General features: G+C 46.4%; 2 protein-coding genes across 3 annotated transcripts in view; one reads left to right on the forward strand and one right to left on the reverse strand.

Annotated features, from left to right (window-relative positions):
- LOC110500277 (proton myo-inositol cotransporter) overlaps nt 1-2891 on the forward strand; it is a 63281-nt gene extending 60390 nt beyond the window's left edge. Inside the window, exon 10 of the mRNA XM_021577567.3 lies at nt 342-2891. Within this exon, the coding sequence (XP_021433242.3) occupies nt 342-568 (227 nt within the window). The 3' untranslated portion in view covers nt 569-2891. The remainder of the gene's footprint in view (nt 1-341) is intronic.
- Nucleotides 2886-18153, reverse strand: redic1 (regulator of DNA class I crossover intermediates 1). 2 transcript variants are annotated; one of them, XM_021577565.3, is made up of 11 exons: nt 17873-18153; nt 17645-17777; nt 16518-16575; nt 16130-16345; nt 15817-15947; nt 15390-15580; nt 5713-5825; nt 5358-5385; nt 5088-5188; nt 3905-4721; nt 2886-3284 (listed from the first exon to the last, which is right to left on the reverse strand). In XM_021577565.3, the coding sequence occupies exons 1-11, from the start codon at nt 18042-18044 to the stop codon at nt 3040-3042; spliced, it is 2205 nt and encodes a 734-aa protein (XP_021433240.3). In that variant the 5' UTR covers nt 18045-18153; the 3' UTR covers nt 2886-3039. The 2 variants fall into 2 exon arrangements, with proteins under 2 accessions (XP_021433240.3, XP_021433238.3); XM_021577563.3 differs by having other exon boundaries at nt 15390-15583.
- Nucleotides 18154-18598: the final 445 nt, after the last annotated feature.

An 18598-nucleotide genomic window follows, 5' to 3' on the forward strand; every position in this document is an offset into this window, starting at 1 on the left:
GCATGTATGCTTCTACTGCAGGATCTGACCTTTGTTGGACATTTGATTAATCTAGAGAGACTAGAGATATCTTATGATAGGCTCGATGTGTAAGGAATGTAGTTTCATCATGTTTGATTATTTGCTGTCATTTAATAATGTGCAGTAGATACTGGATAGCGTTTGACAGAATTGTACACTGTTGCAGACTAGAACTGATCTCTGCTGTCAGCACAGGAAAACCTCTGGGCCCTTCTTGGTCAAGTCACGTACGGTAGTCAGGGAAAAAACTGTAGGCCCTATTACTGACTGACAGATGATGTGTTGTTGATTGTGTAGTTGTTGTTATTGTTATTTCCCAGGAGCGTTTTTCCTTTACTCCAGCCTGGCTCTGATTGGGTTCTTCTTCATCTACGGCTGTCTGCCTGAAACAAAGAGCCGGAGGCTGGAGGAGATTGAGTCCCTGTTCGACAACCAGCTGTGCTCCTGCGGGGCCACAGACTCTGATGAGGACCGGCAGGTGGAGTACATCAGGGTGAAGGGGAGCAACTACCACCTCTCTGATAACGATGCCTCCGACGTGGATTAGCCCTAGCCTGAGTGCCAGTCAGTTTGTGCTTTCATGCCAACTCATTGTCATGCCAAATAATGGCTTGATGATGACAGCCATGGAGTTGGCAAGAGCACACAGATCTGGTCCCAGTCTAGTTTGTAACTTTGGCCTTGGATTTTGTCCCTGTTCTCTCAACTCAGAAAGTATGTATCAAGTGTTTTGGAGTAGGAGTGTTGATTTAGGATTAGTTTGGCCTTTTATCATAATTAATAATATTACATGGACAGGAAGCTTGATACATACAGCCCCTGATCTACAACCTCCCCGAGTCCTGTTCTCTGGTTTGCCTCAGTCACGTAGGTTACATTGCTCCATCTTTTTCACACACAGGGTAGCTATTTATAACACAAGTTACTTACACATTTCATTTTGCCAATGTAATGTTGTAGTTACTTCTATAGTTTGATAATAATCTTCTTTTTGATTTATAAACCATCATGTAAATAGTATTAAGCATACATTACATTCAAATTTATCCTCAGCATTTAGACATCCATTTTACTGTTCATATGTCGCATTATTATGAATTTCCATATATGAGGCAGACCAACAATTAACAAAACTATTGCCTTTTCCCTCACATAAAAAACCCTATGATTAGAGATAAAACCTCTTCACAACAAAACCTTTATTGTAGGAGTCCAAACGTCCACTAAAATGGCCACGATATTACAAGTTTTAAAATCAGAGAGAGGGATTGTAATATAGTGTTGATACCAGTATGCCTTTCTATATGAAACACAACTCAGAACAATATTGTCTCAGCTTGTCTGTAGCATCACAAATGGGGTGTCAGACACTAGTAGTACACCTGGGCTTTGCATCCCAAACGGCACCCTATTCCTAGTGCACTACTTTTAACCAGAGCCCTATGGGCCTTGGTCAAAAGTAGTGCAGTATAAAGGGAATAGCATGCCATTTGGGACTTAACCTGTTCTCTGTCTATAATGATGTTCAGTCTTGCTTTGCTATTTGTATTATCATGTTGGTTGATAAGCTACAGTAGCACATGACCCGTCTCTGTTTTCTCATTAGTAAACCTATGGATTATTATGTTATTTATTCTAATGTATTTTACCCATGATGTCGGTGCCTGTACTGAAGTGAAATGTATGAAGGAGTTGACTATATGGCCAGCCAGCGTGATGATAGCCTTTCAGAAGTTGCAAATGTTTTTATTAATCGATGTAGACTAGACTATTCATTGGGTTGTACCTCAGTCTCTGAGGGAATAACCATGCATTGAAATGGACAGTTTAGTCGGTTAATGTCACACACAGTTGTTCTTTGGGAAAACAATGTCAGAAAGAATGTCTAATTTTGTCTCCATTTTACGTTGTCTTCCTCCACAGCCTTATGTACAAATTGCAATGCATACTCTTCACGTGAAAGAGCTGGGGTTCTCGTGTTCTAAAGGGTCGAGGAGTACTGTATTGTACTTGCTAATGTTGTTTTATATATTGTAAAACTATGTAAGGTGACACCTTTTTAGTTGAGTACTTGAGTACACATAGATTTGAGTGTAGCAGACTGGTTGTAAGTGGTCAACATAATGTCGCTGAGAATATGTCTGTGTATTATTGTCTGTGACAAAACAAGATAGATAGCTACTATTGGGAATTCAAATAGGATTTTCTCTAGACTGAAATTAAATGACAGCATTTCAAAGGATCACAGTTCATTGGAACATCAGTGTTAATACTGGATTATTGAGTATTTATTATCAATATTTGAGTATTTGATTAGAAATGTGATTAGAAAAGAGAGGATACTAGAGGTAGTCTAAACTGGAGGTTCACTGGAAGATATATCTTTTTTTTTTTTAAATTATCACAGTTTGTTTTATAGAGAAAAAACACTTTATTGCACACCCCCCTTCACAAAGGTGACAACATTGTCGTCATGTAACAAACTTGAGATAGTGTCAAACAAGGTATTTGATGTTTTGTGATTTTATGAAAAATGCTCAACAACCCCTTGACAACCCATTTTGTTATTACTATATTGCCCTCTTTGCTTTAACTCCTAAATGGGGACATCCAATGTGTTTATGGTGAACGGGTGCAATTGTTTGTGAAAATGTGAAAACAAATTTAAATGCAGTGTTTCTATTCTAGATTATGAAGAAGAACTAGTGAATATTTAAAAAAAAAATGCATCCAGTGCTGTATAGTATACATTTGATTATTGTTGCTGTAAATGTTTTGCTAGAATTTATATTCTATCAAAGTAAATATATTCATGAGAATCTAGAACACTTAAATATGTATTGGGAAAAAATAAACGAATTATCTTGCAATGTCTGGCTTTCGTTTTAATGTAGAATCCCAGGGGCATTGTTATAAACCTTTAAATATGCAGAAACAGATTCTGTGGTAATGGGATGTAGTTGATAGTATTGTTCACAACTCTTAAAGGGATACTCTCCTCTCCTGTCCTTCCCACCTCTAATCTTTTTTCCTCTGCTTCAGCATGAGCAGAATGTCTGCTATTTCCTGAAGTGTCTCAACCTCCTCTGAAAGCCTGTTAACTCCGCTCTCAGCAGTGACCTCCTCCCTCTCCTCTGCACTCCCTCTCCGTTTCTCCTCTTTGTCATCTGGAAGGTCTTCTCTAAGAGGAACATTCTCAACATGTTCCAGGACCTCTCTTTCATCTTCCTGTCCTCTATGCTGCAGCTGCTCATCTCTCAAGTCTGGATGGAAGAGAGAAAAACATCATCAGGGAGCAACATCCATTTTCAAAATACTACTGAAAATACAAAAAAGAACACCATTATGAATCTCGGTCCGTAGGAAAATAACTTCAACAAACTGTATGGAAGAATGTCAACATATTGGGGACACTGCCCTGTGTAGGGTGCCGTCTTTCGGATGGGACGTTAAACGGGTGCCCTGACTCTCTGAGGTCATTAAAGATCCCATGGCACTTATCGTGTCCTGGCTAAATTCCCAATCTGGCCCTCAAACCATCACGGTCACCTAATAATACCCAGTTTACGATTGGCTCATTCATCCCCCTCCTCTCCCCAGTAACTATTCCCCAGGTCGTTGATGTAAATGAGAATGTGTTCTCAGTAAACTTACCTGGTAAAATAACGGATAAATAAAATAAATATACAGATCAGAGTAAATATAATTGCAGTATAACGTGTGCTTGTTACACGCATTCACTAGCTTTACATTCAATCGATTATCTATGACAAATTACACCACATATGAAGTTGTTTGCATTGATTTGGAAATCATCTGCCATAGATATGTCTATATCGGCTACACTGATTTGTTAATTACATCAAACATTTGCTATTTATACCTTTTACATCATTGGTGGTGAGAACGTCTAGTATAGAGGTAGTGGGTCTCTGAATAAACACTCTACTCTCAGTGTTAGTGTTACGACACTTGTTAGAAGGGATGATTGATGGATGGTGCCCAGTTCCAGCCTTGAGCTCTCTGGCTGTTGATTTTCTCCATGGCGTTTGCGCTTCTCCCTCCTTCCTGGATCTGCCTGATAATGCTCTGTGTGTCTGTTGTCTCATAGACTCATCTCTGTGACTTGCCTGCCCTCTGGTAGTTGGGGTCGGTATTACATTGTAAGCAGACTTGTGGGATTCAGAGTCCATGAGGTTCTTCTCTTTACACTCCAGTCCAAAACTGCACTGAGTTGAAACGTCCGATGTTGGACATTTCGAGGTGATGGTGGTGACAGTCTGTGTTCCCATTTCTCGTGTTTGTGTTTCTCGTGTTCCGGTGGCTTCCATCTTTTGTTGGTGAACCTCAGAGCACTGTGATTCAGACAGAGGACAAGATGGGACATACTGATCACTTATAACCCTAACCTGGCCGTTACTGTCATCTGTAACTGCACAGCCTGACCGTCTCTCAGTGTAGCCGGAGCTCTCCAAAGCTCTCTGGTCTCTATGATCTCTCTGGTCGTTTCCACAGTTCCCTGTGCATTGAGGCCTAGTGGGTGGGGTGTAAGGTCTGGGTTGAGACTGAGGGTGACCCAGTTGTTGGGTGTTCCAATGTGATGAGCCTTGGCTGAGGATAGGGAACTCTTCACTACAGGACCTCACTGTGTGCGACTGTGAGGATCCACCCTGGTGACACTGGTGATAATCCTCCACCTCCTGATATGACATTTAAAGATTAGTATGAAAATATGCAGCCTAAGTCCCAGATCTGTATGTGCTGTCTTGTCAACTCCATTGCTGTCATTGTCATGCTACGTGACAGCAATGGAGTTGACAAGACAGCACAAACAGATCTGGGACTCAGGCTAAGAAACATGTTGATATTACCATGTAAATGCAAAGCAGTTACTATGTAACAACAAGTTATAAACAGTAATTATGCAAACTTATAAGAGCAACTAAATGTAAAGTGTTACCAAGTCAGTAATGGTAGGCCTATGGGATCTATGGAAAATCAAAGCATCCCCTTACAGTATATTAACCAAAGCAGATGTAAACAGTATTAATTGTTTTTTTACTTACGTCATCATCAGAGTCTGAACTAAAGTAACCTCCTCTTGGAGAGTAACTGGGCGATGATTCGCAGAATTCCTTAGGACCATGATGAGTGTTTCCAGGACAAGCTGAAGACAGATCTGCAAGTAAGTCTCTACCAGGTTGCGTCCCAAATGACACCCTATTATTCCTCATTAAATTCCTCATTTGGCACTATATAGGGATTAGGGTGCCATTTGGTACTCAAGCCATCAGTGTCAGACAAATGGTGAACAGCAGATGATTTTGGAAACTTACATGAGCTGACATCAGTGCAGTTGGAAACCTGTTGGAATACAGGCGTAACAATGAAACAGGCTAGCCTGGACTGTATGAACACATTTCCCCTTACCTTTACCTACTATCATTCTCTCATCAGGTCCTCAGTGGCTCAGTTGGTAGAGCATGGTACTTGCAACGCCAGGATAGTGGGCTCGATTTCCGAGACCACCAGTATGTAAAATGTTTGCACGCATGACTGTAGTAGCTTTGGAAAAACTGTCTGATAAATGGTACTGTATTTTATCGTCACCATTGTTTAGCTCTGAAATTATTCAAATTCTGCCACTAGGTGGCATTAGACACCTGATGTAATGCTGCTGCCTGCAATTACCTGAGTCAGAAAATCAGGTTCAGGGTCTTGGCTCTGTGATTCATTCACATCTCTGGAAGACGTTGGTATTTCCTCCTTGAGATATATCTTAGACATCTCCTTCTTAAAATTAGCTGCTGGGATGAATTGACATAGATACAGTACCAATCAAAAGTTTGGACACAGCTACTCATTCAATGTTTTTTCTTTATTTTCACTATTTTCTACATTGAAATAACACATATGGAATCATGTAGTAACCAAAAAAGTGTTAAACAAATCCAAATATATTTTATATTTGCGATTCTTCAAAGTATCCACCCTTTGCCTTGCTGACAGCTTTGCACACTCTTGACATTCTCTCAACCAGCTTCCCCCTGTGTAATGTGGACGCTGGGAGTCGGGAAGCAAGTGCAGGTGCCGATCCCCACGATGTCGGGAGTCCAGTAGGGATCTGACGGCATAGGCGGGACCTCCCTTGACGTCCAGGAGGGCGGGTGGGTGTTGTGGGGGACAGCATCAGCCAGGGGACCAGGAACCACCAGAAGGGAGACATGAAATGAAGGTGAGATACGGTAATCACTGGGAAGCTGTAACCTATAAGTCACCTCGTTAACCCTCTGGAGAACTTTGGATGGCCCCACAAACCGGGGACTCAGCTTCTTACAGGGCAGGCTGAGTGGGAGGTTCCTGGTGGAAAGCCAGACGATCACCAGGATGGAACATGGGTGCCACACTGAGGTGGCGATCCGCCTGCTCCTTCTGGCGGATCGCTGGATCCTCACATGAGCATCACTCCAAACCTCCTCTGTGCGCCGGAATCATTCGTCCACCGCAGGGGCCTTGGTATGGCTTGGAGTCCATGGAGCCAGTGAGTAAGCCCAGTGGAGGAGTGACGTAATGAATTCTGTGGATATTCCACCCAGGGAAGGAATCGGGCCCACTTCCCCTGCCGATCCTGGCAGTGACTCCTCAGGAACCTCCCAGCTTCTGGTTCATCCTCTCCACCTGCCCGTTGGACTGAGGCCGGTACCTAGAAGTGAGGCTGACCGTGACCCCCAGATTCTCCATGAAAGCCCTCCATACCCATGACATGAATTGGGGGTCACGGTCAGAGACAATGTCCTCCGTGAAGGCCATTAAGGAAGGGAGACCAGAGACAGGAATAAACTGGCATGATTTAGAAAATCTGTCCACAATCACCAGAAGGGTGGTGAAACCGTCAGATAACAAAGTCAATGGATAGATGAGACCAGGGACGCTGAGGCACAGGAAGGGGAAGGTGCTTCCCTGCTGGAGAGTGCCGTGAGACTTACTTTGGGCACACACAGAACAGTAGTTGACGTAGCGAGTAACGTCTTGCGCCAAGGTGGGCCACCAATACTTTCTTTTTGTATGGGTGATTAAGGATGTCCAGCGACGACAGCTGTGTGTGCCCAGGTCATCATTCACTCCCTTATCCCCATGGGAATGTAGATGCGCTCAGGAGGACAGGTAATGGGAGCGGGTTCCCTCACCAGAGCCTGGCGAATGTCCACATCTACGTCACAGACCACAGGGGCTACGACACGAGAGGCAACAGGAAAACAGGTCCTCCAGCATTCGGGTGACCAGTCCGTGATTCTCATCCTTGACCATGAGATGGTGGGGTTATGGCGTTGGAGACATGGGAGGTCGAGGATGATCTTGTGAGCTGGTGCACTAGTGATGAAGGAAGGGATGTTTTCCTGTTGAATGGACTCCACGGTGAGAGTGATGTGTGTGATGGTTCCAGATTCTAGTGGCCGATTTATCAAGAGCTTGAACTGGAAACGGTGAGGAGAGCGGGTATGAGGGGATGTTCAGAGAGGAGGCAAGGATCTGGTCAATTCCCCGCGGCACCGGAATCCACTAGCGTTGTAGAAACAGTACATGAGGGACAGTCAGCTAGTGTGATCGACACTAAAAGGGTTTAGCAGAAACTGATGAAGATGGGATACTCACACCTGCCCCAGGAGGTGGAAGATCACGTGACCTTCCCTCTGGGCTTGTGGATCCCGAGTTGGGACGTACCGGACACTACTGAAGCTGGTGCCGCCCTTGACCACAATAGAGATAGAGCCACAGCTGTCTCCGTCTGCGTCGCTCTGCCGCGGGGAGGTGTGTGACCGCTACCTCCATAGGTTCAGGCTCTGCTACAGAGTGTTCACTGAGGGAAGGAGAGAAGCGATGTGGGTACCGAGGCTCCCGAATTAGATTATCCAATCGGATGGCCATCGCGATGAGTGTGTCCAAAGAGAGGCTGTCGTCACAACATGCCAGTTCCGCTTGGACCTCCTCGCGCAGTCCTCTTTGGAATAGTGTACGGAGCGCCTGCTCATTCCATCCACAGGATGCTGCTACTGTCCGAAAGGTGAGCGCGTAACCGGTAGCGGTCTGGTCATCTTGCCATAGTTGGAGATGGCGCTCACCCCCCTCTCTGCCCTACGAAGCCAGCTCCTCCTCTCTCCAAGACGGCCGTAGCCCGCTCCAACACCCGCCCAGTCAGCAGAGAAATAACCGTGGCAACCTTGGACCTCTCTGTGGTGGGGGCTCCCATCTGATACGCAAAATAAAGGGAGCACTGGAGTAGGAAGCCACAGCATTTAGATGGGGTTCCGTCATATTTATCCGGGAGGGACAAACGGGCATCGCTGACCTGGGCGGACAGCTGAATGGACTGATGTGCTGGCTTGCTGGGTCGACTGGTGGAAGAGTATCCTCTGCTAGTGGAAGGCAACGCCTCTCGGGCATGTTTGAGACGTTGAAGACTGCAAAGAACTTCTTCCATAGCCGTCCCCAGTTGCGCCAGTAAGTATCCATGTTCGTCGACCGTCTGGGAGATGCTCTGATTTCCTGCTGCTTCCATTTGGTGAGGCAGTATTCTGTAACGTGGATGCTGGGATTCGGGAAGCAAGTGCAGGTGGTGAGTTTAATAATAAACGGAACATGGAGCAAAACAAGAAACACGAGTAGCGTACAGACATGAAACACATAGTCAATACTGCCTTGGGAATGGAACTAAGGGAGTAACAGATATAGGGGAGGTAATCAGAGAAGTGATTGAGTCCAGGTGTGCCTCATGATGAAGAGGAGGTGCGCGTAATGATGAATGCCAGGTGCACGTAATGATGAATGCCAGGACCGGTGGTTAGTAAACCGGCGATGTCGAACGACGGAGGGGAGGAGCGGGAGTAGACGTGACAACCTGGAATGCTTTTCCAACAGTCTTGAAGGAGTTCCCACATATACTGAGCACTTGTTGGCTGCTTTCCCTTCACTCTGTGGTCCAACTCATCCCAAACCATCTCAATTGGGTTGAGGTCGGGTGATTGTGGAGGCCAGGTCATCTGATGCAGCACTCCATCACTCCCCTTCTTGGTGAAATAGCCCTTACACAGCCTGGAGGTGTGTTGGTTCATTGTCCTGTTGAAAAACAAATGATAGTCCCACTAAGTGCAAACCAGATGGGATGGCATATTGCTGCAGAATGCTGTGGTAGCCATGCTGGTTAAGTGTGCCTTGAATTCTAAATAAATCACAGACAGTGTCACCAGCAAATCACCCCCACAACATCACACCTCCTTCTCCATGCTTCACGGTGGGAACCACACATGCAGAGATCATCCATTCACCTTGTCATGTATTGTCATGTTGTGTCTTGTTTCTGTCCTTTCCCTTCACCCTGTCTCCCTCTGCTGGTCGTTATTAGGTTACCTTTTCTCCCCCTCTTTCCCCCAGCTGTTCCTTGTCTCCTCCTAACTACCTCGTCACCCCTTTTCCCACCTGTTCCCTTTTTCCCTCTGATTAGTCCTCTATATCTCTCTCTGTTTTTGTTCCTGTCTTTGTCGGATTCTTGTTTGTGTTATTCATGCCTGAACCAGACTATCGTCATGTTTGCTGCAACCTTGTCCTGTCCTGTCGGAATCTGCCGGTCCATCTGAGCCTACGTATGTTTTGTTATTAAAGAAGCCCTGTTTACGTTAGTTCGCTTTTGGGTCCTCATTCACGCACCGTAACAGAAGAATCCGACCAAGAATGGACCCAGCGACTTCGGATCCTCTCCACTCAGCCGTCGAGATCCAGGGAGCGATGCTAGGCAGACACGAGCAGGAATTGTCTGCTGCTCGACATGCCGTTGAGACCCTGGCCACCCAAGTCTCCAACCTCACAGAACAGGTTCACCATCTCCGCCTCGATCCACCGGCCACTTCCAGGGCTTTCGAATCTCCGGAGCCCAGAATCAATAACCCGCCGTGTTACTCTGGGGAGCCCACTGAATGCCGCTCGTTCCTCACCCAGTGTGATATTGTGTTTTCTCTCCAGCCCAACACTTACTCCAGGAGCACTGCTCGTGTCGCCTACGTCATATCTCTCCTTACTGGAAGGGCTCGTGAGTGGGGCACGGCAATCTGGGAGGCAAGGGCTGAGTGTACTAACCAGTATCAGGACTTTAAGGAGGAGATGATACGGGTTTTTGATCGATCTGTTTTTGGGGAGGAGGCTTCCAGGGTCCTGTCTTCCCTATGTCAAGGTAATCGATCCATAACAGACTACTCTATTGAGTTTCGCACTCTTGCTGCCTCCAGTGGCTGGAACGAGCCGGCTTTGCTCGCTCGTTTTCTGGAGGGTCTCCGCGCAGAGGTAAAGGATGAGATTCTCTCCCGGGAGGTTCCTTCCAGCGTGGATTCCTTGATTGAACTCGCTATTCGCATTGAGCGATGGGTTGATCTTCGTCACCGAGCTCGTGGAAAGGAGCTCGCGTTCTCCGTTGCCCCCCTCTCCGCATCACTACCATCTTCCTCTGCCGGCTCGGGTGCTGAGCCTATGCAGCTGGGAGGTATCCGCATCTCGACTAAGGAGAGGGAACGGAGAATCACCAACCGCCTCTGTCTCTATTGCGGTTCTGCTGATCATTTTGTCACTTCATGTCCAGTAAAAGCCAGAGCTCATCAGTAAGCGGAGGGCTACTGGTGAGCGCTACTACTCCTGTCTCTCCTTCAAGATCCTGCACTACCTTGTCGGTCCATCTACGCTGGACCGGTTCGTCAGCTTCCTGCAGTGCCTTAATAGACTCTGGGGCGGAGGGCTGTTTTATGGACGAGACCTGGGCTCGGGAACATGACATTCCTCTCAGACAGTTAAGGGAGTCCACGGCCTTGTTCGCCCTGGATGGTAGTCCTCTCCCCAGGATTCAGCGTGAGACGCTACCTTTAACCCTCACTGTTTCTGGTAATCATAGCGAAACCATTTCTTTTTTAATTATTCGTTCACCTTTTACACCTGTTGTTTTGGGCCATCCCTGGCTAGTTTGTCATAATCCTTCCATTAATTGGTCTAGTAATTCTATCCTCTCCTGGAACGTCTCTTGTCATGTGAAATGTTTAATGTCTGCTATCCCTCCTGTTTCCTCTGTCTCTTCTTCACAGGAGGAGCCTGGTGATTTGACAGGGGTGCCGGAGGAATATCACGATCTGCGCACGGTGTTCAGTCGGTCCAGGGCCACCTCTCTTCCCCCACACCGGTCGTATGATTGTAGTATTGATCTCCTTCCGGGAACCACTCCCCCCCGGGGTAGACTATACTCTCTGTCGGCTCCCGAACGTAAGGCTCTCGAAGATAATTTGTCTGTAGCTCTTGCCGCCGGTACCATAGTCCCCTCCTCCTCTCCCGCCGGAGCGGGGTTTTTTTTTGTTAAGAAGAAGGACGGGTCCCTGCGCCCCTGCATAGATTATCGAGGGCTGAATGACATAACAGTGAAGAATCGTTATCCGCTTCCTCTTATGTCTTCAGCCTTCGAGATCCTGCAGGGAGCCAGGTTTTTCACTAAGTTGGACCTTCGTAACGCTTACCATCTCGTGCGCATCAGGGAGGGGGACGAGTGGAAGACGGCGTTTAACACTCCGTTAGGGCACTTTGAATACCGGGTTCTTCCTTTCGGCCTCGCTAACGCTCCAGCTGTCTTTCAGGCATTAGTCAATGATGTCCTGAGAGACATGCTGAACATCTTTGTTTTCGTTTACCTTGACGATATCCTGATTTTTTCATCGTCACTCCAGATTCATGTTCAGCACGTTCGACGTGTCCTCCAGCGCCTTTTAGAGAATTGTCTTTTTGTGAAGGCTGAGAAGTGCTCTTTTCATGCCTCCTCCGTCACATTTCTCGGTTCTGTTATTTCCGCTGAAGGCATTAAGATGGATCCCGCTAAGGTCCAAGCTGTCATTGATTGGCCCGTCCCTAAGTCACGCGTCGAGCTGCAGCGCTTTCTCGGCTTCGCAAACTTCTATCGTCGTTTCATCCGTAATTTCGGTCAGGTGGCAGCTCCTCTCACAGCCCTTACTTCTGTCAAGACGTGCTTTAAGTGGTCCGTTTCCGCCCAGGGAGCTTTTGATCTCCTCAAGAATCGTTTTACATCCGCACCTATCCTTGTTACACCTGACGTCACTAGACAGTTCGTTGTCGAGGTTGACGCGTCAGAGGTGGGCGTGGGAGCCATTCTTTCTCAGCGCTCCCTCTCTGACAACAAGGTCCACCCTTGCGCGTATTTTTCTCATCGCCTGTCGCCGTCGGAACGTAACTATGATGTGGGAAACCGCGAACTGCTCGCCATCCGCTTAGCCCTAGGCGAATGGCGACAGTGGTTGGAGGGGGCGACCGTTCCTTTTGTCGTTTGGACTGACCATAGGAACCTTGAGTACATCCGTTCTGCCAAACGACTTAATGCGCGTCAGGCGCGCTGGGCGCTGTTTTTCGCTCGTTTCGAGTTCGTGATTTCTTATCGTCCGGGCTCTAAGAACACCAAGCCTGATGCTTTATCTCGTCTCTTCAGTTCTTCAGTAGCCTCCACTGACCCCGAGGGGATTCTCCCTGAGGGGCGTGTTGTCGGGTTGACTGTCTGGGGAATTGAGAGGCAGGTAAAGCAAGCACTCACTCAAACTCCGTCGCCGCGCGCTTGTCCTAGGAACCTTCTTTTCGTTCCCGTTCCTACTCGTCTGGCCGTTCTTCAGTGGGCTCACTCTGCCAAGTTAGCCGGCCATCCTGGCGTTCGGGGTACGCTTGCTTCCATTCGCCAGCGTTTTTGGTGGCCCACCCGGGAGCATGACACGCGTCGCTTCGTGGCTGCTTGTTCGGTCTGCGCGCAGACTAAGTCCGGTAACTCCCCTCCTGCCGGCCGTCTCAGGCCGCTTCCCATTCCCTCTCGACCGTGGTCTCACATCGCCTTAGATTTTGTCACCGGACTGCCTTCGTCAGCGGGGAAGACTGTTATTCTTACGGTTGTCGACAGGTTCTCTAAGGCGGCTCATTTTATTCCCCTTGCTAAGCTTCCTTCTGCTAAAGAGACGGCACAAATCATCATCGAGAATGTTTTCAGAATTCATGGCCTTCCGTCAGACGTCGTTTCGGACAGAGGTCCGCAATTCACGTCTCAATTTTGGAGGGAGTTTTGCCGTTTGATTGGGGCTTCCGTCAGTCTCTCTTCCGGCTTTCACCCCCAGTCTAACGGTCAAGCAGAACGGGCCAATCAGACTATTGGTCGCATCTTACGCAGTCTTTCTTTTCGCAACCCTGCGTCTTGGTCAGAACAGCTCCCCTGGGCAGAATACGCCCACAACTCGCTTCCTTCGTCTGCGACCGGGCTATCTCCTTTTCAGAGTAGCCTCGGGTACCAGCCTCCGCTGTTCTCATCTCAGTTCGCCGAGTCCAGCGTCCGCTCCGCTCAGGCTTTTGTCCAACGTTGCGAGCGCACCTGGAAGAGGGTCAGGTCTGCCCTTTGCCGTTATAGGGCGCAGACTGTGAGAGCTGCTAAAAGCGTAGAACTAAGAGTCCTAGATATTGTCGCGGTCAGAGAGTTTGGCTCTCCACTCAGAACCTTCCCCTTAAGACCGCTTCTCGCAAGTTGACCCCGCGGTTCATTGATCCGTATTTCTCGGATCATTAATCCTGTCGCAGTGCGACTTCTTCTTCCGCGATATCTTCGTCGCGTCCACCCGGTCTTCCATGTCTCCTGTGTCAAGCCCGTTCTTCGCGCCCCCGCTCGTCTTCCCCCCCCCCCCATCCTTGTCGAGGGCGCACCCATCTACAGGGTCCGTAGGATTTTGGACATGCGTCCTCGGGGCCGTGGTCATCAGTACCTAGTAGATTGGGAGGGGTACGGTCCTGAGGAGAGGAGTTGGGTTCCCTCTCGGGACGTGCTGGACCGTGCGCTGATCGATGATTTCCTCCGTTGCCGCCAGGTTTCCTCCTCGAGTGCGCCAGGAGGCGCTCGGTGAGTGGGGGGGTACTGTCATGTATTGTCATGTTGTGTCTTGTTTCTGTCCTTTCCCTTCACCCTGTCTCCCTCTGCTGGTCGTTATTAGGTTACCTTTTCTCCCCCTCTTTCCCCCAGCTGTTCCTTGTCTCCTCCTAACTACCTCGTCACCCCTTTTCCCACCTGTTCCCTTTTTCCCTCTGATTAGTCCTCTATATCTCTCTCTGTTTTTGTTCCTGTCTTTGTCGGATTCTTGTTTGTGTTATTCATGCCTGAACCAGACTATCGTCATGTTTGCTGCAACCTTGTCCTGTCCTGTCGGAATCTGCCGGTCCATCTGAGCCTACGTATGTTTTGTTATTAAAGAAGCCCTGTTTACGTTAGTTCGCTTTTGGGTCCTCATTCACGCACCTTAACACACCTACTCTGCGACACGGCAGTTGGAACCAAAAATCTCAACTTTGGACTCATCAGATCAAAGGACAGATTTTCACTGGTCTAATGTCCATTACTCATGTTTTGTGGCCCAAGCAAGTCTCTTCTTTTTATTGGTTTCCTTTAGTAGTGGTTTCTTTGCAGCAATTCAACCATGAAGGCCGGTTTCCTCTGAACAGTTGATGTTGAGATTTGTCTGTTACTTGAACTCTGTGAAGGATTTATTTGGCCTGCAATTTCTGAGGCTGGTAACTAATGAACTTGATCATCAACAGTTCAGAATTCCATGTCTTCCTTTCTTGTGGCGGTCCTCATGAGAGCCAGTTTCATCATAGCTCTTGATGGTTTTTGCGACTGCACTTGAAGAAACTTTAAAAGTTCTTGAAATTTTATGGATTGACTGACTTTCATGTCTTAAAGTAATGATGAACCGCTGTTTCTTGTTGCTTATTTGAGCTGTTCTTGCCATAATATAGACTTAGTATTTTACCAAATAGGGCAATCTTCTGTATACCCCCCCCCCCCCCATGAAGCTGGTTGAGAGAATGCCAAGAGTTTGCAAAGCTGTCATCAAGGCAAAGGGTGGCTCCTTCAAAGAATCTTAAATATAAAATATATTTTGATTTGTTTAACACTTATTTGGTTACTACATGATTCCATATGTGTTATTTCATAGTTTTGATATCTTCGCCGTTATTCTACAACGTAGAAAATAGTACAAATAAAGAAAAACCCTGGAATGAGTAGGTATGCCCAAACATTTGACGGGTACTGTATGTCAATAAAGAGAGATTGGCAAACTTTATGCAAAAACATGTATCATAGTTTTAGTGAAGGGACATGATTAATAGTCTACATAATGCACACTAGACATGTATGCGTAGCAAATGGACCCCTATTACCTACAGTGCTATACTTCTGACCAGAGCCCTATGGGTCCTGTCCAAAAGTAGTGCCCTATATAGGGCATAGGGTGCCATTTGGAATGCAACAGTACCTTCACTTCCATATTCCTCATTACTGCAGGCCCTGAAGAGTGCTTTCTCGTGTTGCTCTTCACTCTCTATTTGGTTGAGAGAGAACTTCATTGTCTGATCTTTGAGAGAGAACTCCAAGGTGTGGTCTTTGCCCTCCGATTGGTTGATAGAGAACCCCACTGCGTGCATGACATGGTCTCTGGTATCTGTGCTACTGGGTAGGCAGATGCATACCCCATTAGTCAGTGCAAGTTATGGAAATATCACCTAATACATCTGTCTTCACAGATGTAATCAATACAGCAATGGAAATCAGGATAAAAATAATATCAGTTCAGGGGGGGTTGTCAATCTCAATAATGTATGAACAGAAGATGGATAAAGAAAATCAATATTTCCTGCATATCAGGTAAAAACACATCTTTGATATTTCAGTTCAGTACTCACTCAGGCTCTGTGCCTCCAAACAGTACTCTGGACACAGTGGGGGTCATGTTCAGCTGCTGTTTGGGTCCACTTGGTCCTGTGGCCCACGGGGAACACTCTCTCCTCCCTCCTGGCTGAGAGAAAGGTCTAAACTACAAAATCAAATATCCATTAGGTTTCAGTTATACTTTTTCTTTACTTTACAAAACTGTTAGTACAGTGGAATGAATGCACATTAATTTGTCTTTGTTTCATGTGTTTGAGGGGTAGAGGTGGGGTTATATCCATTCCAAATGAAGGAATACTGTTACTATGACTGTATTTGAATGAATACCTGTAGTTGCTCTGAGGTGGAGGTATCCCATGGGGTTCTAGGGGAGCAGTGTAGCTGTGGCTGGACCTGTGCTATCTGCTGGAGGGAGAACAGGCCTGCCCCTGAGGAGGAGACTGATGACGATCCCGAGCAGAAGGGGCTCAGGGTGTCCTGGATGTGTTGCTGGTAGTCTGATGTACTGGTGTCTGACATGTTCGACTCCAGCACTGGTGAGAGCTGAGAGCAACAACCAATGAACCAACCAAATGTCACAAGGTTGAGTCAACATTTCCATAAAGCTTACTGTATCTGTATTTTCAGAAATATGATCAAAAGAGTACTAGTGAAGTAAGGTGATGTATTTGTGTTGTCAGAAAAGATGAATCAGTGTGAGTAAATGCCGACTGACCTGTCTACACTTGAATCCATCAGGAATGCAGTGCTTTCTCTTTCTAGCAGTCTGGACACTAAAATACATGAGTAGTACACTACCGTTACTACAAATACTTGAATGTCATTAAAGATGAGTAACTGTTTCACTTTTCCTCTTAAAATGATTCTATAATTGCTTGACGTGATCTTCCTGTCTGTGTTGGCGCCCTTCCTTGGGTTGTGCTGTGGCGGAGATCTTTGTGGGCTATACTCGGCCATGTCTCAGGATGGTAAGTTGGTGGTTGAAGATATCCCTCTAGTGGTGTGGGGGCTGTGCTTTGGCAAAGTGGGTGGGATTATATTCTGCCTGTTTGGCCTTGTCCGGGGGTATCGTTGGATGGGGCCACAGTGTCTCCCGACCCCTCTTGTCTCAGCCTCCAGTATTTATGCTGCAGTAGTTTATGTGTCGGGGGGTTAGTTCAGTCTGTTATATCTGGAGTATTATCTGGTGTCCTGTGTGAATTTAAGTATGCTCTCTCTAATTCTCTTTTTCTCTCTGTCTCTGTCTCTCTTTCTCTCTCATGACCTGAGCCCTAGGACCATGCCTCAGGACTACCTGGCCTGATGACTCCTTGCTGTCCCCAGTCCACCTGGTCGTGCTGCTACTCCAGCTTCAACTGTTCTGCCTGCGGCTATTGAACCTTGACCTCTTCACCGGACGTGCTACCTTGTCCCAGACCTGCTGTTTTCAACTCTCTAGAGACAGCAGAAGCGGTAGAGATATTCTGAATGATCGGCTATGAAAAGCCAACTGACATTTACACCTGAGGTGCTGACCTGTTGCAGCCTCAACAACCACTGTGATTATTATTGTTTGACCCTGCTGGTCATCTATGAACATTTGAACATCTTGGCCATGTTCTGTTATAATCTCCACCCGGCACAGCCAGAAGAAGACTGGCCACCCCTCATAGCCTGGTTCCTCTCTAGGTTTCTTCCTAGGTTCTGGCCTTTCTAGGGGAGTTTTTCCTAGCCACGTGCTTCTACACCTGCATTGCTTGCAGTTTGGGGTTTTAGGCTGGGTTTCTGTATAGCACTTTAAAATATCAGCTGATGTAAGAAGGGCTTTATAAATACATTTGATTTGATATATATAACCGATACCTGTACAAAGGCTGGCTCTCCACAAGGGAAAGCCGTGATGGGGAGCAAGGGCTCATGGGTAACTCCAGGGGCCCCTCCCTCATCGACTTGGGTCCTCCTTTATCATCCGTGATGTGAGTTATCTTTGGCTGATCTGGAACAAACAAAGTTATTGTTGTGGGTGCGTGGGATCCTTTTTCAATGTTATTAGCATTTATCCATAATCTATAGATTCCTTTCTGAACTCACCATTGTTTTCTTTCTTTGCAGCAATCTGGTTTACTATGAATAAAGTCACTAGGTCCATACTTCCAGAACTGGCTCCTTTAGGAGAGGTTGGTATTCCTAAGGTTTTCATCTTTCTCTGCATTTTTTTCTTTTCAAAGAATTCCTGATAAAATGTTGGCATATGTATTATCATGTCACATACACTACCGTTCAAAAGTTTGGGGTCATTTAGAAATGTCCTTGTTTTTGAAAGAAAACCACGTTTTTGTCCATTAAAATAACATCTAATTGATCAGAAATACAGTGTAGACATTGTTAATGTTGTAAATGACTATTGTAGCTGGAAACGACAGATTTTTTTATGGAATATCTACATAGGCATATAGAGGCCCATTATCAGCAACCATCACTCCTGTGTTCCAATGGCACGTTGTGTTAGCTAATCCAAGTTTATCCTTTTAAAAGGCCAATTGATCAGTAGAAAACCATTTTGCAATTATGTTAGCACAGCTGAAAAATGTTGTGCTCATTAAAGAAGCAATAAAACTGGCCTTCTTTAGACTAGTTTAATATCTGGAGCATCAGCATTTGTGGGTTTGATTACAGGCTCAAAATGGCCAGAAACAAATAACTTTCTTCTGAAACTCATCAGTCTACTCTTGTTCTGAGAAATGAAGGCTATTGCATGCGAGAAATTGCCAAGAAACTGAAGATCTCGTACAACGCTGTGTACTACTCCCATCACAG

This window comes from Oncorhynchus mykiss, chromosome 21, assembly GCF_057628025.1.
Source record: "Oncorhynchus mykiss isolate SJ-2025 chromosome 21, ASM5762802v1, whole genome shotgun sequence".
Taxonomy (NCBI): Eukaryota; Metazoa; Chordata; class Actinopteri; order Salmoniformes; family Salmonidae; genus Oncorhynchus; species Oncorhynchus mykiss.

Coding starts and splice junctions, on each gene's coding strand:
- redic1 (XM_021577563.3), bottom strand. CDS start 18,044: ATGATAATACATATGCCAACATTTTATCAGGAATTCTTTGAAAAGAAA. Junction 16,346..16,517: donor ATGGATTCAAGTGTAGACAG/GTCAGTCGGCAT, acceptor TGTTGCTCTCAG/CTCTCACCAGTGCTGGAGTC. Junction 15,948..16,129: donor CCACCTCAGAGCAACTACAG/GTATTCATTCAA, acceptor TTGATTTTGTAG/TTTAGACCTTTCTCTCAGCC.